General features: G+C 50.6%; 9 protein-coding genes across 9 annotated transcripts; 3 read left to right on the top strand and 6 right to left on the bottom strand.

The window, feature by feature from the left end:
- Window positions 1-160: 160 nt before the first annotated feature.
- Window positions 161-1,891, bottom strand: NUU61_000922 (PEX28-32 family peroxisomal membrane protein; the record flags this gene model as incomplete). The annotated part of the gene is made up of 3 exons (XM_056651505.1): window positions 161-1,460; window positions 1,522-1,659; window positions 1,734-1,891. The coding sequence occupies 3 exons, from the start codon at window positions 1,889-1,891 to the stop codon at window positions 161-163; spliced, it is 1,596 nt and encodes a 531-aa protein (XP_056516355.1).
- A 662-nt stretch (window positions 1,892-2,553) lies between these two features.
- NUU61_000921 (putative protein kinase) lies at window positions 2,554-7,032 on the top strand (the record flags this gene model as incomplete). The annotated part of the gene is made up of 4 exons (XM_056651504.1): window positions 2,554-2,653; window positions 2,714-2,903; window positions 2,995-6,964; window positions 7,021-7,032. 4 exons carry the CDS (start codon window positions 2,554-2,556, stop codon window positions 7,030-7,032), a joined length of 4,272 nt encoding a protein of 1,423 aa, XP_056516354.1.
- Window positions 7,033-7,976: 944 nt separating this feature from the next.
- NUU61_000920 (uncharacterized protein) lies at window positions 7,977-8,386 on the top strand (the record flags this gene model as incomplete). The annotated part of the gene is made up of 2 exons (XM_056651503.1): window positions 7,977-8,037; window positions 8,130-8,386. 2 exons carry the CDS (start codon window positions 7,977-7,979, stop codon window positions 8,384-8,386), a joined length of 318 nt encoding a protein of 105 aa, XP_056516353.1.
- Window positions 8,387-9,278: 892 nt separating this feature from the next.
- On the top strand, window positions 9,279-10,675 carry NUU61_000919 (endoplasmic reticulum-Golgi intermediate compartment family protein; the record flags this gene model as incomplete). The annotated part of the gene is made up of 3 exons (XM_056651502.1): window positions 9,279-9,363; window positions 9,486-10,076; window positions 10,161-10,675. 3 exons carry the CDS (start codon window positions 9,279-9,281, stop codon window positions 10,673-10,675), a joined length of 1,191 nt encoding a protein of 396 aa, XP_056516352.1.
- A 319-nt stretch (window positions 10,676-10,994) lies between these two features.
- NUU61_000918 (uncharacterized protein) lies at window positions 10,995-13,231 on the bottom strand (the record flags this gene model as incomplete). Its single annotated transcript, XM_056651501.1, has 2 exons — window positions 10,995-13,060; window positions 13,171-13,231. 2 exons carry the CDS (start codon window positions 13,229-13,231, stop codon window positions 10,995-10,997), a joined length of 2,127 nt encoding a protein of 708 aa, XP_056516351.1.
- A 799-nt stretch (window positions 13,232-14,030) lies between these two features.
- On the bottom strand, window positions 14,031-15,110 carry NUU61_000917 (RNA polymerase III-inhibiting protein MAF1; the record flags this gene model as incomplete). Its single annotated transcript, XM_056651500.1, has 2 exons — window positions 14,031-15,026; window positions 15,105-15,110. 2 exons carry the CDS (start codon window positions 15,108-15,110, stop codon window positions 14,031-14,033), a joined length of 1,002 nt encoding a protein of 333 aa, XP_056516350.1.
- Window positions 15,111-15,699: 589 nt separating this feature from the next.
- Window positions 15,700-16,569, bottom strand: NUU61_000916 (AP-1 complex subunit sigma; the record flags this gene model as incomplete). Its single annotated transcript, XM_056651499.1, has 5 exons — window positions 15,700-15,732; window positions 15,914-16,188; window positions 16,277-16,394; window positions 16,469-16,502; window positions 16,559-16,569. The coding sequence occupies 5 exons, from the start codon at window positions 16,567-16,569 to the stop codon at window positions 15,700-15,702; spliced, it is 471 nt and encodes a 156-aa protein (XP_056516349.1).
- An 858-nt stretch (window positions 16,570-17,427) lies between these two features.
- NUU61_000915 (MARVEL domain-containing protein) lies at window positions 17,428-18,094 on the bottom strand (the record flags this gene model as incomplete). Its single annotated transcript, XM_056651498.1, has 3 exons — window positions 17,428-17,640; window positions 17,719-17,985; window positions 18,053-18,094. 3 exons carry the CDS (start codon window positions 18,092-18,094, stop codon window positions 17,428-17,430), a joined length of 522 nt encoding a protein of 173 aa, XP_056516348.1.
- Window positions 18,095-25,215: 7,121 nt separating this feature from the next.
- On the bottom strand, window positions 25,216-27,454 carry NUU61_000914 (PPN1 endopolyphosphatase family protein; the record flags this gene model as incomplete). Its single annotated transcript, XM_056651497.1, has 4 exons — window positions 25,216-25,255; window positions 25,310-26,039; window positions 26,105-27,279; window positions 27,348-27,454. 4 exons carry the CDS (start codon window positions 27,452-27,454, stop codon window positions 25,216-25,218), a joined length of 2,052 nt encoding a protein of 683 aa, XP_056516347.1.
- Between the last annotated feature and the right edge of the window lie 19 nt (window positions 27,455-27,473).

Genomic DNA, 27,473 nt, shown 5'->3' with positions numbered 1-27,473 from the left:
TTTGTTTCTTTTCTTCTACGTTCGAAACTAAAAGTATACATGCATCCGTGTTCGTTCGAAATGTGCATGTTGGTGGAACAATGGAACAGTACATAAAGAGTCGTTGAACATGAGGGGTATCCTCGAAATGACTTCATCGTATGTATAAAAAAAAATCCTTTCAGCCGTGGCCGAGTGTCGAATATGTCACCACTTCCGGTGGTGGAAGACTCATGCGCTGCACAACTCGCACCCACCGTCGACGTCTCCATTCCCCGATCCCGTAAGACGCAGGAGCTGCTTCTTCCCAATCCCGGGCAGACGGCTTCTCCTTGTCGGTATTCTTTGAGATAGAGCCGCCTTTGCTCTGAGGTGTAGGCACCTCCGGCTGTAGGTCACCATACGCCAAAGTGGTAATTTCTTCGTCATCCTCTCGCGACAGCGGACTAGGGGGTAGATCCCACACCCAGCCACCGACCTCGTCAGTGATAGCATTGCCTTCCGCGGTCACGCCCGGAATCTCAAACCCAACGCCGGTGATCATTCGCTCCACAACCCACTCGCGGCAGTCCAGATCTAACTCCCACTTTTTGCTCTTCCAAGCCCAACCGTATGGAGGGCGGACGTCCTCGAAAAATCGACACCCACGGGGTCGGTCCCCGGCGATACGAGAAGGTGACAGCGGATCGTAAGGCAGAGGACTGAAGATGAAATTCTCCCAGCCACTCTCTGAAGTGCCCGGTGCCCGATGCTGCACCTCAAAAATCTCCACTTCCCGCTCTTCCGGATCAGAATCCACCGAGATATCTGCCAGCGACTCCATGGCAGACATCGCCGCGCTGGGAGTTGCTGGAACTGACACGCCAGGTACATCTTCAGAGACTGGCGAGCCTAGTTCTGGTGTTCCTACACCAACATCGTGGACAATATCCTGGAAGAACTGCCGGATGGTGGGGTGACTTGATAAAATCGCCGCATTGCCGCCGGCCAGCAGGACCAACCGCAGCGGCAAAAGATGGGCCGAAATGAATAATACCACTGTCGCTATGGTACAGCCCAAAAAGATCGTCGACGATAATTTCTCGTTCGAGAAGTTCGTCAGTGGCGCAAACACCGCGATGGTTGCATCGTGGATGTCTGAGAAATCCGCCATGCAATTCTGCAGATCGCGCATGTTCCGGAAGAAGTCCTTGGACGTCTCAGGGGCTGGGCGGATGGTCCTTGCCGGCGCCAACGCAGGTCCATCATAGGAATAATAAGGAGTGGTACTAGAGGTGGATGTGGTGGGGGGTGGAGGATGTCGGGCCACAAATGCCGGCACCATGATAAAGAGCAAGAGAACCACCACCGGCAACACCAGCAGCAGGTGCGGATCCAAGCAGATGAAAGAATAGACAAAGAGCAACGACAAAGTGTGGGTTGGTTTCTTCCAGCTGAGCAGACGCTCGACTCGGTTCTGAAACAAAAACACCACGCCGATTCTATAGCGGCCTCAGTTTCATTGGCACGTGGGTGATAATCATAGTCATGTCTCGGTCTCACCTGGCATTAAATCGACGGAAATTGTTCGTCATTGTAGGAAGACTGAATGCTGGCCGTTTGGGAGAGGTAGAAAAAGCCTTGTCTCCTGATGAATCGGTCTCATCTTCATCGTCGTGCGGGATAACTTGCTGCAGGAGTCTTTACTTTGGTCAGCGATCACCAGACAAGAAATGAATGTCCACTCTAGCCAGTGTGCGATCAAACTACCATACTTGGCAAAAAGACGATCTTGAAGAGAGCTCTTTGACTGCGACGACGATCTTGAGTGTAAACTTGCGGGCGAACCGCTTTGCTGCCGAGGCTTAGGCGTTGAGAAGACGGGAATGGGCTCCTGGCGATTTACCAGAGCCTCTGGGGTATACTCGTCCATAATGATGAGCTAACCCCAGGCATGCCGAAGAGATGGAGGTAGAAAGATCCAGAGAAGATGCAGAAGCAGAGGAGGAAGGGGAACCCAGCAAGCACATGCTTTGCAACTTGCCGACAGTCTGGGGAATCCCAAAACAGACTAGTGCCGTAACTGCTTACCTCATCCCGTACGGTACGGTAACGCAACTTGACTTGCAGAAAGCATCAGGGGAACTGTGGCTCTGTTTATCTTCTTTTCTCGCATTGCTCGCTGGTGTCGCCCAGCAAGATCTCAGTAGAGATCCCCTTGATTCTTTGATGCTCTGTTTTGATAATTCCTTTCTATCCTTTCTTTGTCAACCGAGCTTGCAGCTATTGAAGTTGCGACCGAAATTCTTCTGTGCCGCATTGGGATCAAAAGACTTCTGCAAACCACCTTCCCCCCTTTAGCACCGCAGACGGCCGTTGCTCGATCCTTCTTCCCGCTATGGACCGGTAACCCATCCTTCGACCGCGCGCGTCGCTGCTCAAGGCTCTCTCCTATTCGGAGATCGTTGAGAAGCTCGCTTTTTTTCTGAATGCCATTGTGATTGGATTCCCTGGTAGTGCCCGGCTTCCCCTGCTTTGCCGATTGGACCTACTATCCTGTCTTTCTCCGACAGGAGCTGTGTGGAGTGGTATACGATGCCGGTAAAGCCGCCGCAGACTCCGGGAAGGGGTCAGGCTCGACCAATTCAATCACGGTCATCCAATCCGTCCAGGAACGACGACTCGGGCTCGGGAGGTAAGACGTAATTGCCAACGGAAAGCTGCAGCGGATGGCTGACAAAACTCTCCTAAACAGCTGAAGGCCCGGCCCGCAGGCGCGTCCAAAAGGCGGCCTCGACCAATTTCCATTCAAATACCAATTCTGATTCTCAGGAGTCGCGGGGCGCTGCAGGGCTGCGTGCAGGTGGCATGGGTAGGAGAAGACTGTCAATTCGGAACGAGAAAACCCCGCAGGGTCCGCGACCGCAAGATCACTCGCGGTGGAGGTATGTCTCTTTGTTCAACCCCCTGCTGCGCTGGTTTCCAGTGGGACAGTATTCGCCAGCCATTGCTCAAGCTAACAACCCACACCCATAGTAAACCAACGGGCGGCTATCATCACTCCGAAAACTCCTCAATCGACTCCATGAATGACTTGACCAAAAACCTGAACCTCCGATCTACGAGTGTGGGAAATTTGTCGAAACTCGAATCCAACCAGGCGCCGCCAGAAGGCATGGAGTTTTTGGCCCCAATCAATTTCGACGACTTCCACAATAGCATCATGGCCGAGCCCAGTTTGAATCACTTTCCCATACCCGGAAACGGTGTTGCAGGAAGTGAGAATCGCGATTCAGGGATTTCGACCAACAGCTCTTGGACAAACCACAGCTACGACAGCAACGTTTCGGAGCGAACCAGGGGTGCTTCGGCTCGTCGAAAAAGTGAGGTCTCACATCTGAGTCCGAATTCTGCGAACCCAGGCCTCTCTGCATCTTCGGCCAACACCCGCAATCGTCGCCAGAGCCTTGCCCAGCCTCCCAGCGGCTCAAACACAGCTTCACGTGGCTCCCGCAAGTCTATTAGCTCTGGCGCATTCGCTCAAACGACCGCCTCGGCGCGCCGCGCCAGTCTGAGTGCCCGCAAAGTCAGTACCGACACTGCTCGCATGGACAACAACTTCCTCCGCCCTCGGCCTCAGGATGAAGAGTCCAAAGTTCCGTCTTCCGTCCGAAGCTTGAAAGCCAAATCTTTTCAGCCTGCCGCGCGTGAACCACGTGGAACGTTTTTGACTGCGTCTGGGACCCCTGATCACACGCGGTCTTCTTCCACCAACGCCGTACGAACCCCAGTGAGAAATGCTTCTTCTAATACAACTGTCACAACGCCTTCGTCATCTTCCAAACGCATGTCCGTTCTACCGCCCCATGCCACTGGACTTGGCGCTCGTACCATCAGCCCCACGGATGCACGGCGAATGAAGCGAATGTCAATTGTTCCCCTCGCACCTCCGATGCCACACACGCCCCCTACGCAGACGGAACCTCTCCCAATCCGCCCTGTATCTTCGACCCATTCGCCATCTCAAATTCCGAGGAAAAGCGTCACCCCTTCCTCTAACCGCACGACACCTGATCCAAATCGCAAGTCGTACAGCTCCGGGCTTTCCGTTTCCTCGAGTACTAGCTACAATTCGGTGCGGAATTCCATAAGCTCCCTCCAGCATCGCCTTTCTCAAAACTTCTCCACGTCTCGACTTCCCACCCCTAAGCCCCGAGTGGAACAAACTACCACGAACACCGAGGAAGAAGTCCCACCTGTCCCGGCCATCCCTAAGGCCTATGAGTCTCCCAAGGGAGAATTTGATGCACCTGCCTTTCCCGCGCCGAGAAAGTCGAGTTTGCCTTTGGATATTGGCCCTGTCAATGCTGCGCGAGATTCTGACTCCGATGCAAACACCGGGGCAAGTGTCGGGTCCAATGCTACCCGAACAGCCAAAACCCCCGAGACACGAACTCGCACATCTACGGTCTTGGGCCGGAAGGGCTTGCACCCGTTGAAGCTTCCGCCACTGAACTTGCTGCCTTTGGGCACACCGATGACGACCAAGATTGAAGCGTTGAAGGAACGAGAAGCTGAGGAGCGCAAATCACAGACACCATTCAACCAAATGGTATCAAAAACCCCCACCACTCCTATGACGGCATCCAAAGCAAATTTCTGGACCTACCGTGACGAGGATGACCGAGGCCCCCTCACTCAGGCGCGGAGCAGCACTTCTCATTTTGCCCTAAGCTCCACCTCGACGGCGGCACTACGGGCGGCGAGCAGTACCAGCGCCTTTGACACTCTTGATACGCCCAACAGTGCACGTAACATATCGCCATATGCTTCGTACACTTTGCCCAAGAACAGCACAGAATTCAATCATCTCCGTCTCCAGGCAAGCGGCGATTATTCGAACCGGACATCCCAGTCGTACAAGTTGAATGGCCCGCGGCCTCAGACGCAGAGTGCTATTTTTACTCCTGCCACAGAGAGGCTCAGCCAAATATCGACTCCGTCCGAGCCCGAGAGCACTAACGTGTCTAGCTCTTCTCTTCGGGATCGGCTGAACGTGGCACGCATCCGCAGCAGCTCCAAGTCTCAAAAGTCGTCCGAGCTTGATACCGACCCTGCCAAATATGATCATATGCCACCACCCAAACTCCCCGCATCCGCAACATGGAACAATCTGTCCTCTGCCACCTCAACGAGCCCCATTCTCAAGTCCTCGTACCTCCAACCCCGGCGGCAATCATCTGTCTCGGGTGCAACAAACCCTCCGGCCGAGCGGAAGCCGAGCGTCAGCAGTGAGCAGAGCGTTACCCTCGAGCCAAGTCGTTCCAATGATTCCGGTGGAAGTGAACAATCTCAGAACCGTACCCCCAGTAACTATTTGTCTCCGGTCCACCAACTTATCAACACAGCCCGCTCGAGTGCTGCGGCATCTTCACGATCAACCGATACCAAGGTTGATGCCGACATTGTTGTGGCAGATGAGGAGATGAGGAAACTGGGATCTAAGCGAAAAGACTTTGAGAAGGCAGCCAAAGCGTTGGACGAAATGCGCCTCAAAGCAGGGCCCAAGGACCGAGTCAGCCCTGCTCAGGCCTTGAAGATGGCAAACTTGAACATTTTTGAGCGTGGGGAGATCATCGACTACCGCGATATCTACTTCTGTGGCACCCAAAATGCCAAGAAGCACGTCGGAGACCTGCACTCGGGCGCTGCGAACTTTGGCTACGACGATGATAGGGGCGACTATAACATCGTGGTCGGTGATCACCTGGCCTACCGGTATGAAGTTGTGGATGTCTTGGGCAAGGGAAGTTTCGGACAGGTCGTCCGATGCGTCGATCATAAAAACGGGGCCCTGGTTGCTGTGAAGATCATCCGCAACAAGAAGCGGTTCCATCAGCAGGCCTTGATAGAAGTCAATCTCCTGCAAAAACTGAAAGAGTGGGATCCCCATCGCCGTCACAGCGTGGTCAACTTCACTCAGAGCTTCTACTTCCGTGGCCATCTCTGCATCTCGACCGAACTTCTGGGAATGAATCTTTATGAATTCATCAAGGCACATGACTTCCGAGGCTTCTCGCTGAAGCTCATCCGGCGGTTCACAAAGCAGATGCTCAGCAGTCTTGTGCTGTTGCATGCGAAGAAGGTGATTCACTGCGATCTAAAGCCGGAAAACATTCTCCTTGTGCATCCATTGAACTCTGAGATCCGAGTGATCGATTTTGGATCGAGCTGCTTTGAGAACGAGAAGGTTTACACCTATATTCAAAGTCGCTTTTATCGTTCGCCGGAGGTCATTCTGGGTATGTCATACGGCATGCCTATTGACATGTGGAGTGTGGGGTGCATTCTGGCGGAGTTGTTCACGGGCTACCCTATCTTCCCTGGCGAAAATGAGCAGGAGCAGCTGGCCTGCATCATGGAAATTTTCGGTCCCCCAGAGAAGCATCTGATCGAGAAAAGCTCGCGGAAGAAGCTGTTCTTCGATTCGCTGGGCAAGCCGCGTTTGACCGTCTCCTCCAAGGGACGGCGGCGTCGCCCAAGCTCCAAGGAGCTCCGGCAGGCTCTCAAATGTGATGACGAAGCTTTCCTCGACTTCATCACACGCTGTCTGCGATGGGACCCTGCTCGTCGACTGACGCCTCACGATGCGCTTAAGCACGAGTTCATCACGGGCGTCAAGGTCCCCACTCGACCTCGGATGTACGCTGCAGTCAACTCTCCCTCTAAGCGGGGGACCACGTCTGCCTCGCGACCTCTGCCCGAGCCGCCCGGAACCAGTTTGAAGAACAGCACGGCCACACGCGGTCGCGATGTCTCTGGCAACTCGCCGGTCAAGGGCAGCAGTGGAAAACGCCACTCAACCGTCAGCGGGCCGCCGCCCACCACCCCCGGCAAGCGAGCGTCGAACAACCCCACCGCCCCCGGGTCTGCGCTTCCGCGCGTCTCGGCACGGAGTATCAGTGGGAAACCCGACCTTGCCACCGCGGCGGCCGCGACGAGCTTGGTGAGTTAGGCCGGCACCAGAAGAGGCATCAGGAGCCGTATGCTGACCCTCCACAGAGGACCAAATGATTATTCTGCTTTCTGCCCTGTAATATTAATTCTGTTCTATTGACTTGCATCGGGTGGTCATGTCAGCATTTCTCTGGTTTTCGGTCGACCCTCGAAGATGAGTCTTCATCTTATACCCTTTTTTCGTTTCTCGTTTTCCCTTTGCTTTCTTTCTTGCTCTTGTTTTTTTGATATCAGCATTGCATCTGCGCCGGTGATGACCTTGTGGTTGTGTCTTTCGTTTTGCTCTGCTTTAGTTTTTTTATATTTGATGAACACCACCCCATCATGGCTCCTCCTGCACTTTGTACATGGTTATCTCTCATTTGCATCTCCCGTCTGGGGAGACCATTTCACGATGCATTGCAACTGTTTATGAGTGTAGAGATTGAACCGATTCCCCATGCATTGTCTACATCATTCTATGTATCCATGCCTCTGCCTTCACGTCATTGACAGGCACTTTCAGTCCTGGTTCAGAAATTACTTGGCCCGCGTTTTCGTGCCCTAAATATAGTCCAAGTGTATACCAGCCCTCTAACAGGATGAGTGGGAAGGAGGTGATCTGAGCTTCGATTGCCGGCAGCAAGATATTACGAGCAGCCACTATAATTCCATTGATAACTCCAAGCCCCCTTGGGAGTACACCACATGTATTCATCGGTGACAAACTAAATCGATGTTGTGTATTCTTCTTCATGCCATGGCATGATGAGCCTCAAAGGTTCTGCCAGGACCATGCTTCTATGCTATGTGCGATTATGGCACTCTCCACAATCAGTCAATTCATCTTTTACTTGGACTGCTGCTGATATCATGACCGCTGCGCTCGTTGTTGGCCATCCTCAAGGCAGAACCACGAGTCAGTCCCAGTTGGTACATTCCATCTCTGAAATATACTTCCACCTCAAAAACCAAACTCTCAATCTATCTTTCTACTACGACCCACGTTCTATACATCCAAGATGAAGTTCAGCCTCAGTATCGCAACCCTTCTGCTTTCCACCGGATCCCTCGTGGCTGCCGGTAAGTGAAAGAATCTCTCTTTGAATCTCTTTTTTTCCGACCCCTAGCAGTGATTTTTGAATATGGCCGGTAATCTAATATATGGTCCGCAGAGTGCTTCGCGGGTGGCGCCGCCGGCAGCGATGTCTGCCGAGGCTATTGCGAGCCGAATTCGGACGGAAGCGATGGGGAATACACCGGAGGTACGGTCAGCGATGGCTCCACGGAGAACTGGTGCTATTCTAAAAACAGCGGTGGCGGCCCTCTCATCTGTGCGAGAGGCCTGGGATGTGACCACGACGACAGCTATGGTTGCTTGTCAAAGTCTGACGATGAGAAACACGGAGGCTGCGGGACGAACGGAGCTTAAGAAGGGGCTTTTTTGGTCTGTGTACTTGATCAGCACTCTTCTCCATGACTTGGCTACAACTGTCTAGTAGTTGTGTTTCACTTAAAGTTTGGTCCTTCTGCTTTGGAAATATCATGACGATTGGGATTTGCTCTGTGCAATCCATCATTGAGAAAATAAGCCTACTGTCCACATATTTATCATAGAATAATATATGATAGTAGGGTGTCGTTTTCGAGTTTCCTAGTGCCTACGTGACGTTCGACGTTCATCTAGCAACTAGCTTAGGCAAACACACTCTCTTGGCAGCGCCCTGTCTCTAAGTCTCTAAGATAAGTAGTAAAAACAATCACTTAGAAAAACACTTAGAAAAAGAGAAGAGAAAGAGAGAGAAAATAAATTTAAATAAACCCCCCCAGTAAAGAAATGTTAAAGATACAAAAAGCGTAGTAACTATCGTAAGCTATTCATTAAGTAAATAATAGCCTATAAAATTTAATTATTGCTCTTTCCTGTGCCTTCTCAAGTCACCCGGGCGAAGCGAGTGTCAGCAGCTTGTGTGTGTGTGTGTGTGTTTCTTTTAATTACGTAGAATCTATTAAATGTCTGTCTAGCTCAAGACATGAAGAATTATGGTATTCTTCCAGTGGCTGACACAAGGCACCATAAACAGGGTTTCGGCAGACAAGATCAAGTTTAAAAGACCTGGGCTAGTCTATCAACTGCAGTGGCAATGCCCTTGACTGCATTGCTGTATATTCGTGGTGCTAGTAACCTTCATCCAGCCGTTAGGGCCAACTGGTGGATCGCGGCAACCGGGCTACTTGGCCTCATCTTATCGTGCTCCACCCACTTTCCACCTTTCTACCATTGCGCTTGACCTTCATGTCCTAACGCATTGGCCTGATTCAGAATGGATGGCTTCGAATCTAAGGGGCTCAATGAAGATGCCTTCGGAGACAAGTCCGGCCTGGGCGTGAAGGCGTTTGATGCGTTCCGTAAGTGTCCCTGCATCCAATCCAACAACAATCGATGCTCTCCATCTCTTGTCTTTTTGAAAACACAAAAATCGCAACCACTATTACAATCGAAAGTTAACATCCTTGGTCCCCTCACACAGCCAAAACCAAGTCCTCATACACAACGCCCACCCGGCGCGGCGGACAATGGACCGTCCTCATCCTCCTCGCCTGCACCGTGCTGAGCCTGTCCGAGCTCAAGACCTGGTACCGCGGCACGGAGAACCGGCAGTTCAGCGTGGAGAAGGGGGTGTCGCGCGAGCTGCAGCTGAACCTCGACATTGTTGTCAACATGCCCTGCGACGCCCTCCGCGTCAACATCCAGGACGCCTCGGGCGACCGCATCCTGGCCGGCGACCTCCTCCGCCGCGAAGACACCAGCTGGCTGCTGTGGATGCAGAAGCGCAACTACGAGGTCTCCAATGGCATCCACGAGTACCAGACCCTCAACCACGAGGCCAATGACCGCCTCTCCGACCAGGAGGCCGACGCCCACGCCCACCATGTGCTCGGCGAGACGCGCCATAACCCGCGCCGCAAGTTCCCCAAGGGCCCGAAGCTGCGGCGCAGCGACTCTGTCGACTCGTGTCGCATTTATGGTAGCCTCGAGGGAAACAAGGTCCAGGGCGACTTTCATATCACGGCGCTTGGACATGGGTATCGCGAGAACGTTCCGCACTTGGATCACTCGGGTGAGAATATTTCCCTTCCCCCCTCCCACTCCCTCTTTTTAATCCTCTGCATTTCATCAATGCCCACCACTTAACACCGCACAGCATTCAACTTCTCTCACATGATCACCGAGCTCTCCTTCGGCCCCCACTACCCAAGCCTACACAACCCGCTCGACAAAACCATCGCCGAAAGCGACAGCCACTACTACAAATTCCAATACTTTCTGTCCATCGTCCCAACACTGTACGCCCGAGGCCGAGGCGCCCTGGACGCATACACGCGCGCACCCCTGGCCGCGGCCGCCCGCTACGGCCGCAACACCATCTTCACGAACCAGTACGCGGCGACCAGCCAGTCGGGCGCCATCCCCGAGACCCCGTTCGTCATCCCCGGCATCTTCTTCAAGTACAACATCGAGCCGATCCTGTTGCTGGTCAGCGAGGAGCGTACCGGGTTCCTGGCCCTGCTGATTCGCATTATCAACACCATCTCCGGTGTGCTGGTTACTGGCGGCTGGATTTATCAGATGTCGAGCTGGGCGGGTGAGGTCTGGGGCAAGCGGAAAAGGAGAACGCATTCGGAGGGGGTGTTGACGGGGAAGCCGTTCTCGGATTGATCCATTTGATATTTTTGTCCTGTTGGGTTATTTGGTGACCGTGGCAAGTGTGTAGGTTGGTGGTGATGTCGTTGATGTCTTATAAATGTAGCATTTTTCCTGCGTGTCACTTCTTTTATTTACCGATATCCAGTCTATGACCTGATGCTTCTGCGCAATTAAGTTCTTTTCCTTGACATGAACTTTCATCTTTCATTCGGATCGCTGGCCTGACAGCGGTCCACTTACAACGTGGTATATGACAAAACAGATCAGATACATGCCTGGATGAGTACTTCGCAGGAAGCCTTTTTATGACACCCGGGGTGGAAAAGTCCAATCAAACCTCAAAAATCTCCCCCATGCCCACGCCGGCACCTTCAGCTCCAGCACGACTATCCACCAGATCCAGACGCCAGCCATTCCAGTCACGCAGCTTGCGCTTGATCTCGCGGACCCACTCGACGCGCTTGCGCGCCTCCTCCTCAGCCTGTGCACGAGCGAACTCAGCTTCGTCGAACTCATCCTCGAGATTCTCTTCAGAGAGGAGCTCCAGACTGCCGCGGGCAGCAGGCGGATGGGGCGGGTTGGACGAGGATGCACGAGAGCGGTTTCCGGTTCCCGTGAAGGCCGCAAAGCCGCTAGACAAGACCGTCGAGAAGGACGAGTGTTGTTGCTGGTGCTGCTGAAGAGCCATGCTGCGGCGGCGGGCGTGGTCGGGCCGGCCGCCGACCAGATCGACATCATCAAACGCATTGGCGGCGGCGGCATCGGCACCAGCAGACTCGGGACCGTCCTCTGGATAGACACCACCGGTCAGTTCGTGGCGTTTCTCTTCCCACACGCCGCGGCGCAGATCGAACACCTCGCCCTCCAACTCGCGGATCCGGCGCTCAAGGCGCTGGCGCTCTTCGTCCTCGAGCTCGTCGAGGGCATCGTCGTCGGCACCGCCTGCATCCCGCTTGCGGATGCGATCGCGCTCCTCGCGTAGCCGCAGGTTCTCGTTCTCAATGCTAGCAAGCTTCTTCCGTAGCACGGCCGTTTCCTTCTCGGAGGTTTCGCTCTCGCGCAGCCGGGCCTGGTGCCGGGTCTCGGATTCTTTGTGGAGGTTGCCCAGGGCTTGCAGCTTCTTGTCTAACGTGTCGATTTTCTTGTCTGCGTCTGTTTTGGAGGTTTTCAGCTCTTCGATCTCCCGCTCGAGCGTCTTGATTAGCGTTTCTGTTGACGTCTTGTCGACGCCCTCCTTGACTGCCTTTTCGGACGCCCGCGTGAGTGCTTGCTTTGTGTCTGCAAGTTCGCGCTGGGATCGCTCCAACGCGGTCTGGCCCTGCGAGACTTTGTCCTCCAGTGCGGCGAGCTGGGTCTCGTGGGCGTTGTTGGAGGAGGACTGCGAGGTGACCTGGGCCCGCAGGTTGGAGATTTCCAGTTCCATGGCCTCGATTGTGGCCGACTTGGATTCCAGCTGGCGGACCAGGTCAGCTGGCGGCGATTCTGGCGTCCCGGCTCCAGAGACGCTGGCATTATTCCGATGTGATCGTGTCTGGAGCTGTGAGTTCTGGCGCTGTAGAGAAGCAATCTCCTCTTTCTGTTCGTTAAACAAGATAGATGTCAGCGCTTCACTCTGAATATACCCGAGTAGACACATATCATCATAAAAAGGCCATACCAATGTATCAATGCTTGCAGCCTTTTCCTCAGCCGTCTTCAACCTCTCCCGCAACTCAGCACCATCCACACTAGCCTCGCGCAGATCCTCCAGCTGGTCCTCCGTCTTGCGCCAGCGGGTACTAGCCTCCGACAGCTCCTTCTCCAGCCGCTTGTTCTCCTTCTCGAGGTCCTCAATGCGCGTCGATTGCTTGCGGAATACCTCATGTACCGAGTCCCCGTCGCCAGTCAAAGGCGGGAGGGCCTGTCCGGGCGATTTGAGCGTCGACGACGGCGACGGAGATACACTGCCCTGCGACACGGAGGCCCTGCGGAACGACGACGATCGAATCTTCGACTGGATCGACAGCGACGGCTGCCGCCCATGGCCGGAGCGCGGCGCATCAAGCCGTGCGGGTTGCGGTTCTACCTCCGGGTCCGGGGAAATGGGCGCGGGAGGCATTGGTTCACTGAGGGAGTCGGTTGATTCATCGGGCTTGGGGGGTTGTTCTTGTTCCTCCGGTTCCTCTGCGATTGCTTCTGTGTTTACGGTGTCTGCGGTGTCTGCGGTGTCTGCGGCGGGCTCCTCCTGTGGCTTCTTCTCCTCCTCCGCGGGGCCTTCTGCCTGGGATGGCACATCGGCTGCAGGCGCAGCAGCCTCGTCGGCCGGCTCAGGTTCCTTGGACGCCTCGGCGTCATCTTTTGGTGTATCAGAGACAGCAGCGGGGGTCTTCTTGTTGGCTTTTTCTTTTGTTTCTGGAGCTGGGCCACCTGCGTCGCAAGGTCGAGTTAGAGATCTGATCTAGTGATCGGGATGGTCTGGTATCTTCTTGCGCGCGCGAGTGGGCTGGGGGGGAAGGTAGGTTCAGCACTCACTCTTTTCTTCGCGGCGGCCAGCTTCTCAGCCTTGACGCGCTCCTCGTCGTCAGCCATGGTGGATTGAGGAGAGGAATGCAATGGAAATCGGGGGGTTGTCGAGGCGGAATGGGGGCAGTGGACAGCTTTCCCCAATCGATGCACGGGCCATGCAGTATGCCACTTTGTATCTACACGCGCTTGGCAGGGAGGGGAGATTAGATGTATTCATTGATCTTTATATATATTAAACAACTACGGATAGACAAATATATATCACCTGCTGAAAGCCAACCCTTACCTTTTGCAAAGGGCCCGCCTCAAAGAAATGAGTGAAGTAGCTCTCCCATATCTTTCTAGTCGCCCAGATCACTGGCGCTGGATCGGACGCGTATACCAGATGGATAATGGGAGAGAAACCAGATCGAATGGGTATAAAATGGGCATATATAACTTGGTGTCTGCGTTAAAATAGCCTTCTTTAGTCTCAGTTGGTCCTAGGTGACTTCATTCTTCATCATTCATCTCGAATAAACACACAATAGACAAGGATTGAGACAGGGACTACAATGTTAAGTTATATAGAAGAAATGACAGGGAATCCAGGAAATGGTACTACACGTGAATATAGAAGGTATAGGGTAATACTAAGTAAGGCATTATAGACTGAAATAGCATTACAGTATCGACAGGATAGAAGAGAATAAGAAAGAGAAAAGAAAGAAGAAACACGGGGCATTCATGTCAGTCTCGTTCATCCGCCTTCAAACGCCCCTCATGGCAAAGAAAAATATGCAGGTTGAATGCGCCATAAACAATGGTAAGATCAGCCCAACGCCACCAGCTATAATGAAAAGACCGATAAACTATACGCGCCTCAAACCTCCATGGAGTCGGCAATCTCCTCACTCATCGCACGAACCGTGCCCTTCCGGTCAGGCCGCGATTGGGCCTCCTCATCACTCAGAAGATAATTATCATAAATATCCACGGCCGGACGCCCGGGTGTAGGGGCATTGTCCATCTCCTCGTCACTGTCGCTGGCTTGCAGCGAGGGCTGCACACGGTCACCCAACCAATACCGGGCTCGCTTGCTGGAGCTCAGATCCGGGGTCAGGTAGCCGTCATCGAACGTCCGTTTGCCTGTCGGGGTTGTGACGACCACATCATCCGGCGGCGTGTGGCTCAGAATGGGTATAGCACGCAAGTACATATAGCAGACGCGCTTGCGAAGCGGGTTGAAAAAGAAGTAGTGGAGACTCCAGATCGCACCGTCATCGGCATCGGACGGGTCTTCCTCAGGGGAGTACGAGTAGACCGAACACTCCTTGAGGGACATCTGCTCATCCACAATCCGCCACATGCGTGGACCCCATGCAGAAGATGCGCCATTATATGACCCAGAAAGGGTGGCTGGAGATGAGGGTGACAGGCCGAGAGCCTCGCGCGGGCGCAGGTTGAGTAACGTCGAATCAACCGTGTTCATGACCCGCTTCAAGTTCCGCTCTCGTCTGAAGTCGGTCGGTCGCAGCACATGTGAGAAGTCATAGTCTGGATGACTTGCATTGAGCGTCGCGATGAGGTAGGCAAATGTCCGTCGGCTCGAATGTTCACTCAGGGGGCCAAATGGACTAGACCGCGACAGATTCAACGTCTCGGCAGCATCGGACGCGTTTGGAGGTGACAGAGAGGCGGATAGGCGAAGGATAGATTCATACTGAGATTCGAGCGACTGTTCGATGTTCTTGTAGAGTTTCCGATCGGCGCGCGCGGCTTTAGTCGTGTAGAGGTCACACCCGCCGACGATGTGGCAGTCGGCCGTATCGAAACTCAAGGAACTAGTGACATCCTCAAATTCAGGAAGGGGAAGAAACTGGATAGAGACTGGTTAAACACTGAAATTCCAACCCCGCTGATGATTGCGACCGGCGCAAGCCATGAGATCACCTACCTTCATCTTGCGGTCTCAATCGGGCGTTGTGGTGGAGAACAGCCAGATAAGATGATAAGGACCCTGAAGTGATACACTTTGCAGTGCGATTCAAACCAGGCACAAGATCCCCTGCTGTAGCCTTGCGGAATCGAAGTCAAGAGAGATAGAAGAGAGGTGGGAGGATGATCGCGCCGGAGATGGCGAGTGAGAGATAAGCGATACCGCTGATCGGCGATCACCGCAAACAGACACGTGTAGACACTGACTACACAAGAATCACACTAAAGAGGACAGGAATGACTCCGCGATGGCCATGTTCGAACACAGGAAGACGAGATGGAAGCATCAGGAGGGGAGGGGGTGGTGATCAGGGTCACGTGTCACGGGCCAGTGAGAGTCCGCGTTGGCCTCACGGGCGAGGCAGCGCCAACCATGGAACGTCACAGGCCGACTTGGGCCAAGTTGCGCGACACCTCCTCCGAGTCCTGAATGAAATAGCGAACCCCGTGTGGATTAGTATAATCAAAAAAACAAAGAACGCCTATGTACCTCTCCAAAAGACAATGACAATGACAACAAAGAAAAGTAAGAAAAAGGCAAGGTCCTGCTTGCGCTACATGATCTTGGTGACCACATCTTCCTCAACCTGGGAGAGCAATTAGCCCGGCTGATCCTTGGCCATTGGCTGTGAGACCGGAGACCGGAGGGGGGGGGCAAAGGACTCAAACAGCACTGAGACGCAAAACACCCCCAACCCCAAAATACGGCCAGACTCGCAAGGGGAAGAGCAAAAAAAAAAAAAAAAAAAAAAGAGCTATCAGACTCACCTCCATGTCTTCCAGGCTGTCTTGTTGGCTGATACAGCGAAGGACGTTCTTCTTGCTGCTCTCCTGCATTTCCCCGGCCAATAATAGCTCGTCCAAAATGAAATATGCCTTCTGGAAATTGAAGATGATGTCCAGTTCACACACGTTGCCGTAGTACTTGTCCATCTGTTCCACGTAGCGGTGGACAATCTCCAGGGTGATCAATTCGTTATCGGTCGAGGCGCAGCCAGCGATGAAGAATAGGGAGGCATAGCGACGATACACCACTTTCGAGTCTAGTGCCACGGCATCCAAAATTAGTCGAAACCGCCATCGGAAAAGACATAAGAATTCCATGAGGGAAGGAAGGGGGGAAAAGCCCACCTTTGTATTCAAGAAAGTTGCACATGCGCGTCCGGCGCGACAGCACAAGCTGGGTCACATCCTTGATGATCTTGGCCTTCTCCTTGGGCGAGAGAGTTGTGAACCACTTGGCAAGACGCTGGAGAGAAAATGAGGGTGGTCAGTCGGGGTTCCAGGCGAGGGGCGTAGTTGGGTGGGCGACGAAAAACACACCACTTTGCCCTGCCGGGAGAGCAGGATGAGATAGCTGGCAGAGTGTCAGTATTGATGAATGTATTGTCAGGAGCAGATAGGGAATCTTACTTAACAGGCATTGTGGATGGAGAGAGGCGAAAGGGGGATGGACAAGGGTGAAGATGTCAACCGTGGCGGATCCGAGCTCTGGAGAAATTCTTTGGGTGGAGCAGAGGGGTGCCCCGCTGCAGGAGCCCTAGTTTGAGGACAAAACAAGCAGGAAAATGTAGATGCAAACGCAAGCAGAATAATTGAGGGATAATATTTCGATTGAGCTGGTTTTAAGTGTAGCGACTATGAGTCAACGGTCGCCTCAATAGAGTCCGCGGCCATCGCTGACGCAGTATACAAGAAACCCTTTCTAAGAACATCGAGTTTGACAAGAGACAACATAATTGCATATAATAACATGGGATATAATAATTAATATATCCCTGGAATATGCGTAAATAATAACAACAATAACAAAAAAAAAAAAAAAGAGAGATGACCACTTGAGCGGGTCTACAAAATATATACATCACTATTGTCTACAATCTACACCAAAAGACCACAAAGTAAACCAAAACTGCTTTCATTTCGCCGGACATTCCTTAGAAGAGGTCAAGTCAGGCACCTAAACAAAACACAGAACCAGTCCACCTCAACTCCCACTCATCACCACGCCAACCCAATCAACAATTAACCAAGTCGAAGTAGGATTAATGACACAGTAGTAGCACAGAAGACTATCCCGAGTCTTGTCACAGATTAAAAGTAAAAAAGTAAAAAAGTGTTTCCCCAACCAATTCCCGACCCAATCACCCCCCCAATTACCATTAAGTCGTGGCCATCATGACGGCGAAGTAGTAGATACCAAACCCCAAGAAGCTTCCGGGCTTCCGGGCTTCCCAGGAGCTTAGTATTCTGTCACTAACCCCATTGACACGAAGCTGCGCTTAGACCTGGGCCATGGCCGGACGCTTGCGAGCGCTACCAGTGCGACCACGCAGGTTGACAGTAGCAGAGCGGGCCAGGAAGATCGAAACAAAGACCGAGGCCATGTAGCCGGCCCAGGCGAACCACAGGAACGCCACGGAGGCCTGGGCCTCGCGACAGCGCTTCTGGGGGTTGTGGGAGCCGTTGGTGATTTCGTTGTTGAGGGTGTAGGACTGAGAAAGTCAGTACACGTCTATACACTTCATCTGCTTCCGAGGGTCACAGTGTATAATATAATATCAATTACATACCAGGTTGCTGCACGAATGGCACTCCAGCTTGGCAGCCAAGGCGATAGCAGCACAGAAGAAGAAAATACAATTGAGCACGTCGACGACGATCATGATAATCGGGTGCAGGGCCCAGTCGAGATTGAACGAGGCCGGCACCAGATAGAACAGCGTGAGCATCGAGAATGCCGACGTGAACATGGTGTAGTTGACCGACGACGGGTTGCCGGCGAAGGACTCGGCGATCATGTTACCGATCAGGGCCATGATCAGGAGGGTCCAGAGCCACTGCACAGGAGTGTATTAGAGAGGGGACCAAAATGGTAAAAACAGCACATATTTTTGAGAAGCCTACCTCCCATGCTCGGAGTCCCAGCTGAACACCGCTCAGACCCATTGTGACGGATGATGGAGATTGTGGGGGGGGGACAAAAGTAGATCGCTGACAATCGCCGACAAGGAGGAGAGAGAGAGAGAGAGGAAAGACAGGGGGGTTGGTGGTAGAAAGGTCGGACAGCCGAGAATGTGCGACTCTGAAAAAGAAAAAGCTCGGGGTGGCTTTTTTTTTTTCAAAGGAACGGGGTTATAAGTCGGATGGCCCGGAGGGTGGTGACGATATGCACCTGAAGAGTCCATGCTACGTCATGGAGCCCGGGATCGGGCGGCATCAACCATCACAGATGAAATCATGGAGAGCCGTGGATTTCTGGATCAATGATCAAATGAGTTAAGTTACATTTACAGATTTAGTAGGTCTTGGTGGGGGTGTGTGTACTTGATTTCGTGCGTGTTGTACGTGTTGTTCTCTACAGAGTACTCCCCGCCGAGTATTCAAGGTACAGACCCAAGCCAAGAAGGAAGCAGTTCCTGGCTGATTTTTCCGATGGTTTTCGAGTCAGCATTTTCTAGTTCCCCCTCCTTCTTGACACCGGAGAAGGTCCACTTGCAGATCTTTTTAGGGACGCTCGGAATGTTCCATAGTACGTACGTACTTACCTACTACCTGAGGAGATTATACCTTACCAACCTAGGGGAATGATTTGTAGACATAACAGTGAGTGTGGCATATTTAGAGTAATGACACAAAGATATAAAACTATCGAAAAAGGGCTTGGGAAAAAGACAAAAGAAAAAGAAAAAAAAGGAAAAAAGAAAAAAGAAGTGGTTCCAGAGGGGGTCGAACCCTCGACTTTGGCGTTATTAGCACCACACTCTAACCAACTGAGTTATGGAACCGCTTGATATATATAAGCCGAAATTTATGCCTACATAAATACCAAGCTCTTGTGGTATATCAATATCAGGTAACAAAGTCTAGATATAGATATATACTATATGTTTCTATACTAGAATTCTTAATATCTTAATTATTTATATCTCAACCTTTTTTTGTATAGAATATTATTTTTTACACAACTTTCTAAGATACTAACCGGCGCCCCCTTAAGCTACCTACTAGTATTTTATAGGGTACTTGCTCTCTCCCTTCTCATAAACCGCCGGCTAGTATTGGGCTGTCTAACTAGACTCTTTCTCTTTCTTTAATATAACTATCACCACTATCTAAAAGGAAAGCATAAATTTATAAACTTAGAAATATTATACTTACTTATATAAGCCCTAGAGACAAAAATTAGAATAAAACAAATTTTTATTAAGATAGTAGGTAGTAAGTAGTCTTCGGGTGGCGTAGAGGCTTGACCGTAGGCACCCACACCCGTAGGCCACAAACTATTGTGCATTGATATCTAGATATCGCTGGATGTATCACAGATATTCGCGCACCTGATCGGTTGCAAAAAAAATGGTTCCAGAGGGGGTCGAACCCTCGACTTTCACGTTATTAGCATGACACTCTAACCAACTGAGTTATGGAACCTCCTGATTGGTGGCCCAATCGCATAAAACTTAGCTATATGACACAAAGAAGAACTTATAGGTATGTTTTAGAGGTTCAAATTGGCTATGTGGATTAACTACCGAGCCGGAGAATACTAAGCTAAATGGTTGCCACGGCTAATTCAACCTGCACTCGTTGCTAATAATTAATCGGAGGCAGCGTATAATTTAGTAGCCATACCTATCAAAGAACATCTGAGCTTGGCGGGTAGATTGTTGTCAGTACGGAGTTCACGATCATCTTAGGGGAAAGCATTCTGCTATTCTTTCTAACTCCAGTCTCTCTAGGCTCCCTATTACGGTCAGTAATTTATGGTATCTTCTGATCACTGTGACACCAGTCGTCTCATTGTCTAAGCGTCTTGCCTAGTTCTAGCATACAACTAGATTGCATTAGACCCGCACTAATCTATTTGCTTAAGGCTTGTCTTAAAATAAGTCAAATTCCTGCCTGGTATATCCCTGCCTAGTGTCGTCCCCGCAAGCTTTTAGGGGCGGAAAAGCGATAAGCTATGAATATATGGGCCACCTTCAACTTTAGAAAAATTTTTATTATTAGTCTTTTCTTCGTTTACTGACTAGTGCCTGGAATATTAAATTCGATGGGGCAGTGAAGGCCCGAAGGGTGCATAGCTAGTATATATATATGTGTGTGTGTGTGATATTAGGAAACTTAGAAGTGAGATCTTGTAGCTCTACATCAATAGGACTTCCTAAGGATTGAAGCCCCACCCGAATCCCTGTACCTAGTCTGTGTATCTAGTTTGACGTAGGGCTCCTATTTTCGAGCGATCCACAATCCAACAACAACGTAACAAGCAAGTCTCGTTGAATGGCATAGCCTCGAGTAGATCAACTAGTGTGTTCATACGTATAGGAATCTTGCTTCCTCCAGAGCTTTGAAGCCATATATCGACCTGATTTCCGGAGGAATTCAAGCTCTTGATTGAAATAGCAAGTCGGCTGGATGGATTATAATGCATCGCGTTACGTGCAAAGCGATGGCAAACGGCCGATACATAAATATGGAATTGCACGATGATCTTGCTCTCGGGTGGGATATCTAGCGATTGTGGCACAGAGATAATGAATTTTCCATATATAACGAAGCCACGTTTGCGGCCTGGAGCAGACCTCATAGTTTTTTCTTCGCCCTTGAGGTACTCTTTCATCCCCTCAATAGTGTTCTGTTCGTTTGAGTACCAAGCCTGTTGGAGCTGTCCCCGGTTGTTTTCAAACCAATAGTTGCGTAGTTCGGGGTCAGGGGAGTTTCGCAGGTCATTATAGGAGTCTCTAGCTTTCTCCGCCCATGATCGAACAGCAGCGTCCTCCGAGTGTAGAAGTGCCTTGAAGCTTGGTCTATCAAAGACGTCTTTTCTTTCTGGCATGGTTTCATCTTGGAACCTTTGCCATATGGATGGTACAGCATTGAGATGACGGCTGGCGGACGATCGGCTGACAGATTGTGCTAGCTATTTATCGGGATCCCTTGCTGTGAGGGTTTGGAACAGACAGGCCATCCGCATTTCTAAACATTGATCAGATCTCGGTAAAGTCTGTCCCTTGGTATCCGGGTCAAATGTAGCAAGTACAACAAACTTCGAGCACATATCTTCCCTTGAATCCCAGATGTGATAATGAAGGCTAGGATGCTTCCTGCGATAAAGCTTGTTTTTGTGGTCGGCAATTCTTCTTGCCAAATCTGTTGCTTGGCCAACATCCAGCCAGAAACATTCGGGCTCTTCTGGAAGCCAGATAATATGCAGATACAGCGGCCGTGCTTTTGACATCCCATCCGATCGACTGTAATCTAGCCAGGTTTTAGAAAGTATCAATAAATTCCACTTTCGACAGCTCTGTTCCGGGGTATCCACCCTTGGTTCTCTAGGGGATCTGAAAAGTGTCGATATTGCCGTTAGGCTCCGTTTGTTTTGTGGATTGTTATCGCACTACCACTGACTTGGTTTACATTCCACAATGATCCTCTGTAGTCTAAGCCTGTAACCTTGGAACGTAGGTAGCGAGACGACCGGACGGAATCCAAATGTATGATATAGTAGATTGAATGAATGTTGGCTGTCAATCGGGATAGCAACATAAAGGAGTGATAGATGTGAAAGAAGGGACACTGGTGGGGGGTAGTGACCGACCGAATAGGATAGGCTGATGCCTGAAGCATCCTCTTGAGGTTGGAGAGGTAAGCTTTATACGGTAACCTCGGCAATATCACCAGACTCAACCACCAACCGATTAAACTAGGCATTTACAGGAATGGATGGTATTTGTCAATCACCATATCTGTAAGGATGCTCAGATGCTTACAGATAAGAAGAAGAAGCAGTAGCGGGTTGACGAAAGTAATACCTAGGTAGTTTGATAAGGGAAGGAGAGAAAGAGAGAACGAAGGCTAGATACACAAGAAGAAGGCATGGGTGCCTAGGTGGAGACCTGAGTCAGCCATGTCTATTGTAGCAACCAGGGCGTTCGTGCAATACCTGCAATGACAAGAGTCTACCTAAACTCTCTTCAATTGATATCTAAGTATTTCGTATTTCTGTGACATGGTGGGTCATACCTAGGTGAGAAGACATTCTAGCCTTCCAATTTGATGATTTGCCCTGGGGAGGGCCAGTAATGAAATAGCTAGGCGCCGGTACTACTAGTTTGTACTAGGCTAGTAGCATTTAGGGAGGAGAGGGGGGAGGGAATGAACTGGCTAAGATAGGAGGTGCCTAAGCAGATGCAATAGCATCAACAAATGTAGCTTGATGTGACGAAATAACCAAGCATATCTACTGCTGGGATCAAGAGACTGAATAGGGTGAGATATATACATATAGAGAGAAGACATACTAGTAGAGAGGAGAGGCAAGACACAGAGGATAAGGGTTCAGTGACGGAGGTAATAAGGTCTAGTGTAATACAAACGAATGGAATTGAAATGAAAACAGGTGGGATGATACTCCTAGACTCGAATATAGGAATAGCATCGCGATATATATAATACTTCTCACGATGAATAAGTATAGTGAATAGCTGCATACAAACGACAAAACATCACCACAAAGGCAATACAAGCCCTCAATATAAGATAGCAATGTAATATAGGCAGGGTTATAACCTACTAGGTAATCCTATGTGTATATATGAATATGAAGTATGAGCCAGCCATATCACTAGGCCTCCGGCCTTAGTAAGGTGAAATACAACATAAAGAACAACCAGACCCTTGGGTAGATAGTTAGGTGATAAGGGACCAAATATGCAATTCGTTACTCCGGTGTCACTTAGTAAATAAGATATATTTTGTTGAGACCTGAAGCCTTAGGCTCATAGCTTTCATCATCTCGCGCACCTTTTCACCATCTAGATAGCTTAGTCTTCTTCATCCACATCCAGTCCCTTGATTCCAGCTTATAGGATCTATGCTTCAGACTTAGATATTGCAATTGGGAGTTATGACATAGGTTTTTTATTATATCTGTTACATTTTGAACCTATCATCAAGTACGTACTGGGGTAGTCTGTTCATGTGTATCCAACAGAGTGATAGATTCCTAGTGTATGTCACATGACATTACAGGTTCCATAACTCAGTTGGTTAGAGTGTCATGCTAATAACGTGAAAGTCGAGGGTTCGACCCCCTCTGGAACCATGTTTTTGGATGTCTCGACGTCCGATTTGGATCTTACGGGTACCTAGATTTCCCTGCCAGATCTAGTCCGATTTCGAAACTGGAATATCACATTGGTTCCATAACTCAGTTGGTTAGAGTGTGGTGCTAATAACGCCAAAGTCGAGGGTTCGACCCCCTCTGGAACCATTTTTTTGTCTGTCTCAGCTTGAGATGTAGAATTTTGTTCTTGACACCCCACCCATACCCCCTCCCCCTCATGTAGTCATAAATCTTCATCCTAATATATTAAATGGTTCCATAACTCAGTTGGTTAGAGTGTGGTGCTAATAACGCCAAAGTCGAGGGTTCGACCCCCTCTGGAACCACTTTTTTGCCCTGGTAATTGATCTTGTTCAGCTTGGTTTCAAGTTTTTCAGGGGTTTTTTTTTTTTTTTTTTATTTTTATTTTTATTTTTTTATTTTTGTTTTTTTGGTACTTATATTATTATTACCCTCGACTTTGGCGTTATTAGCACCACACTCTGACCAACTGAGTTGTGGAACCTTGGTTTGAAGACATCTGAAAGAAAAACGAATATCACGCTAGAGTAATGAGAGCACATCTTTCTCATAAGATTCTAGGCTTCTTATTCCCATTTCTGTTTCTCTTTTCCATTGAATATCTTTCTCATGCATTCCTACCTTAGATCTCTCTGGTTAGCTCAATATACTTCCTTCATCTTGGTTTTTCTTTCTACATTTTAGCCTCCATGGCTCTTGGTCCTAAACTAGGTGATTAGAATTTCCTTGGCCTAGTCTATTGATCAAGTATAGTATAGGCTTTAATGGTGTATTCCGTCACTTCTAAGTTCCAACTCTACCGATCTTTACTATAAATAAAATTCATATAACCCTCCACATTCATAACAATCAAACTTCAAACTCTACTATATATTCCGTATGAACAGCTTAGCCATTACCAGAACAAAAAGAAACATTTTCCCGGCCCTCGAGGGACACCAATGGAAGCAAAAATGGACTCGCGGGGAATTGAACCCCGGACCTCTCCCAGTTCGATGGACGAATTCCTGGTGGGAATCGAACATGCTAAGGGAAAATCATACCACTAGACCACAAGCCCTAGTTGATGACAAGCGAAAATTTCTGTTGAAACTCAACTCAATGCAGAAATTTTTGTCGTCAGACCCACTTTGGACCCACCGTGGTACCTCTGTCCATATCAGGAATGTCGTTCCGAAATGGCAGGAAACGGGAGGGCAGTTGTCTTCCATTCGGATGGATTTATGATCTGGGCGTGGGCAACATTTATAGTACATGAGAGGGATTAGGAGACCAAACAGCCTCCATAAGTACGACGATAAGGTTGGCAGTCAATATTTGTTTGGCCAAACCTCCTTGTGCCGTACCTAATCTCGGTAGTAAAACAACCAGAATGGTGCACCTAATGATGGGTACAGTAGAAATCACCTGGATCTTTGTAGATTGAAGCGCTATCTACCTATGTATTTGATATGACATGGTTGTATGATACCACCATCAAAATTGCCTGGAGCTTGAAATTTATCTGGATTTAATGAGCGAGTTTGCTTTTTCGTTTTTCGTTTTTCCTTCTTCTTTCCTTCCCCGTTTACTTTTTTTTTATCGGCTACGAGTGATGCCGCCTCAGATAGGCCATGTGCATTCATAGACATGCTCAATACCATTGTCCATTGGATGAACAACTCTCGACTTTGGCGTTATTAGCACCACACTCTAACCAACTGAGTTATGGAACCAGCTGCTTGATGTCGAGGGTCTGCTAATGTTTCTTATTTTAGTATTCCATTCCCCATTCCACAAGTACTGTAGACCAAAATGATTTTAGGCAAAGGAACAATACATACTGGGTTGGTATAAATATTTCAGATGCTTCTATACTGCTATGCTTCGAGTAACCAACTACAAATCTATCTAAAACCAAATCTCAACACTACTTTTCACACTAATTCTTCGGCTTAAACGCGCTCTGCACGGACCCATACCTGCGATTCAATGGTCAGCAAAAACTCTAACCAGTCAACGGACAGTCCACCTACCCCTGCGGACACTGGCTCCCCAGCGCAACACTACCACTTCGCATATAACAAACCTTGGCCTTCTGGCACGCCGCAGTAGTACACTGCGGGCTCTTCAAGCTCAACTTGCCCTGCAGCGCGTTCTGGCGAGTAACCAGCCCCAAGTCCTTCTCCATGGCATCGGTGACGTGGTGCCAGAATGTGGCATTGAGCGGCGCGTTCTTGTCCCACTTGGCACCGGGACCATAGGTGTCGCGAGTCGAGTACTCGAGCTTGAAGGTGGGCCCCGTGTGCTGGAGCGCCGGGTAGTCAGATACGTTGCTGAAGAAGGTGTAGGCCTCGTAGATGTTGAAGTCGCCCGTGTCGACTTCGTACATCCGGAATCCGCTGTTCATGTTTGTCAGTGGGGTCACGCTGGGCCCAACCCAACCTGTTGCCAGCGCGTTCTTTGCGTTTTGTGTCGTCCCGTTGTTGGCATAGTACACCATGAACTGGTCCTCGTGCGTGTGGCCGAAGAAGACGTTGGCGATTACATGAGGCGAGTAGCGCTCCACGATCTGGTAAAAGAGGTTGGATGGGTTGGGCATTGGGTTGGTGCCGTCCCAGCCGCTGAGGACGTGGCCCATGATCCACACGCGCTCGCCGGCGTCCTCGGCCTTTTGCAGCTCGTGGATCATCCACGAGAACACGCCCGAGTTGTCGGGGTTGGTCGTGTTGATGAAATTGAGGTAGTTGTTCGAGTACCACAGATCTATTCGGAGTATATCAGCCTGGTTCTTGCTCTGCAAGACATACAGCTCCAACGCCCAAACCTACCGGTGTTCCACGTAATGATGCGCAGTCCATAGTGTGTCTTGATTGAGTAGCCACCGTAATGTGTGCGCGCCTGGTCTGCCGCTTCACGGGTGATCCATCCCTCATGCTGCCACATCCCAGCCACATGCTCATAGTGCCAGCTCTGCTGCTCTCCGAGACGCCCGGGGAGGTTGTGCGGAGAATCAACATTCGCCGGGCTAGTGTCATGGTTCCCCAGTGCGGCAAATACAGGGCCGGTGATGTACTTTTTCAACAAGCTGTAGACGCTTGCCTCCGTATACTCGACGTATTCGCGAGAGTCCTGTGATTCGGGGTCGTGCGACACCATATCCCCGGTGTACAAGGTCCAAGCCAGAGAATCCTTGCCCTTGCCCTTGCCAGTGCCCGTCAAGGGCCCGATGGCCTGCAACACCGCGAGAACCAAGTCATAAGGCGAGTCGCATTTGAATGAGCCATATGCGGGGGCGGGAAGCAAAGCCTTGCTCTTTGAGAGGTCATTGTATTTGTTACTGCGGCAGCACATGCTAGCTGAGCAGTTGGCTTCTGAGCTAACCGCAAATCGAGAATCCAGATGAAAGTCAGACAAATGCAGCACCTTGACCCGCTTGCCACTCGCCTTGGGAACGTGGGCATGGGCGGGCTTAGGCTTGGGGAACAAGTTGGCGGTATTCAAAGGGCTAGTTTTGGGCCTGTCACAGAATGTGTCATCAAGGGAGTTGCAGATATACTGCCCATCCAGGCCGGCGACATCGGCGTAGGCCAGCACCTGGGTCCAAATGGCACCGAAGGTATGGGTCGCAAAGTCCTCTTCGCAGGTCTCGTTGGAGTGGAAGCCGAAAGACTTGCAGAGACTGATCATGGCATCGGGGAGCAAGGCAGGGGCATACAATGCCACGGGCTTTGCTGCCACCAGAGCCTTCTTACATACAGTACAGTTACTGGAGGCACTGTTGGACTTGATGAGTTTGGTCACATTGGCCGTGGCGGCACGGACCAGCGCCTGCTTCTGGTGCGCGGACAGGTTCTTCGACGGCACGGGGAAGTAGACCTCATCCTTGCCCTCGGGGATCTTGTCTGGGTTGGTCAACTTGTAGGGAAAAGTGACACCCAGCACCGGATCATGGATGATCGGCTGAGGCTCTTTGGTTGGCTTGGCCGGTGAGGTATAGTAGGATCTGCGACGGTGGTTAGCAGATCGGTCGTGCCATTGACTGGATAATTTTGAGTGGGAGGACGTTGATACTCAAATGCAGAGGTCGGGAACCCAGCCGAGGCGACATAGGACGACACCCCAGGCAGCGAGGACGCTGCTGCAAGATTCAAGAGCAGGCCTGCAGCCAATATCTGCATTTTGAATGATGCGTATCCC

Source organism: Penicillium alfredii (assembly GCF_028826965.1).
Source record: "Penicillium alfredii strain IBT 34128 chromosome Unknown utg000001l_segment0_segment0, whole genome shotgun sequence".
NCBI classification, from domain to species: domain Eukaryota; kingdom Fungi; phylum Ascomycota; class Eurotiomycetes; order Eurotiales; family Aspergillaceae; genus Penicillium; species Penicillium alfredii.
Note: the sequence above shows the minus strand (reverse complement) of the source record. Positions and strands in the feature narration are given on the sequence as shown.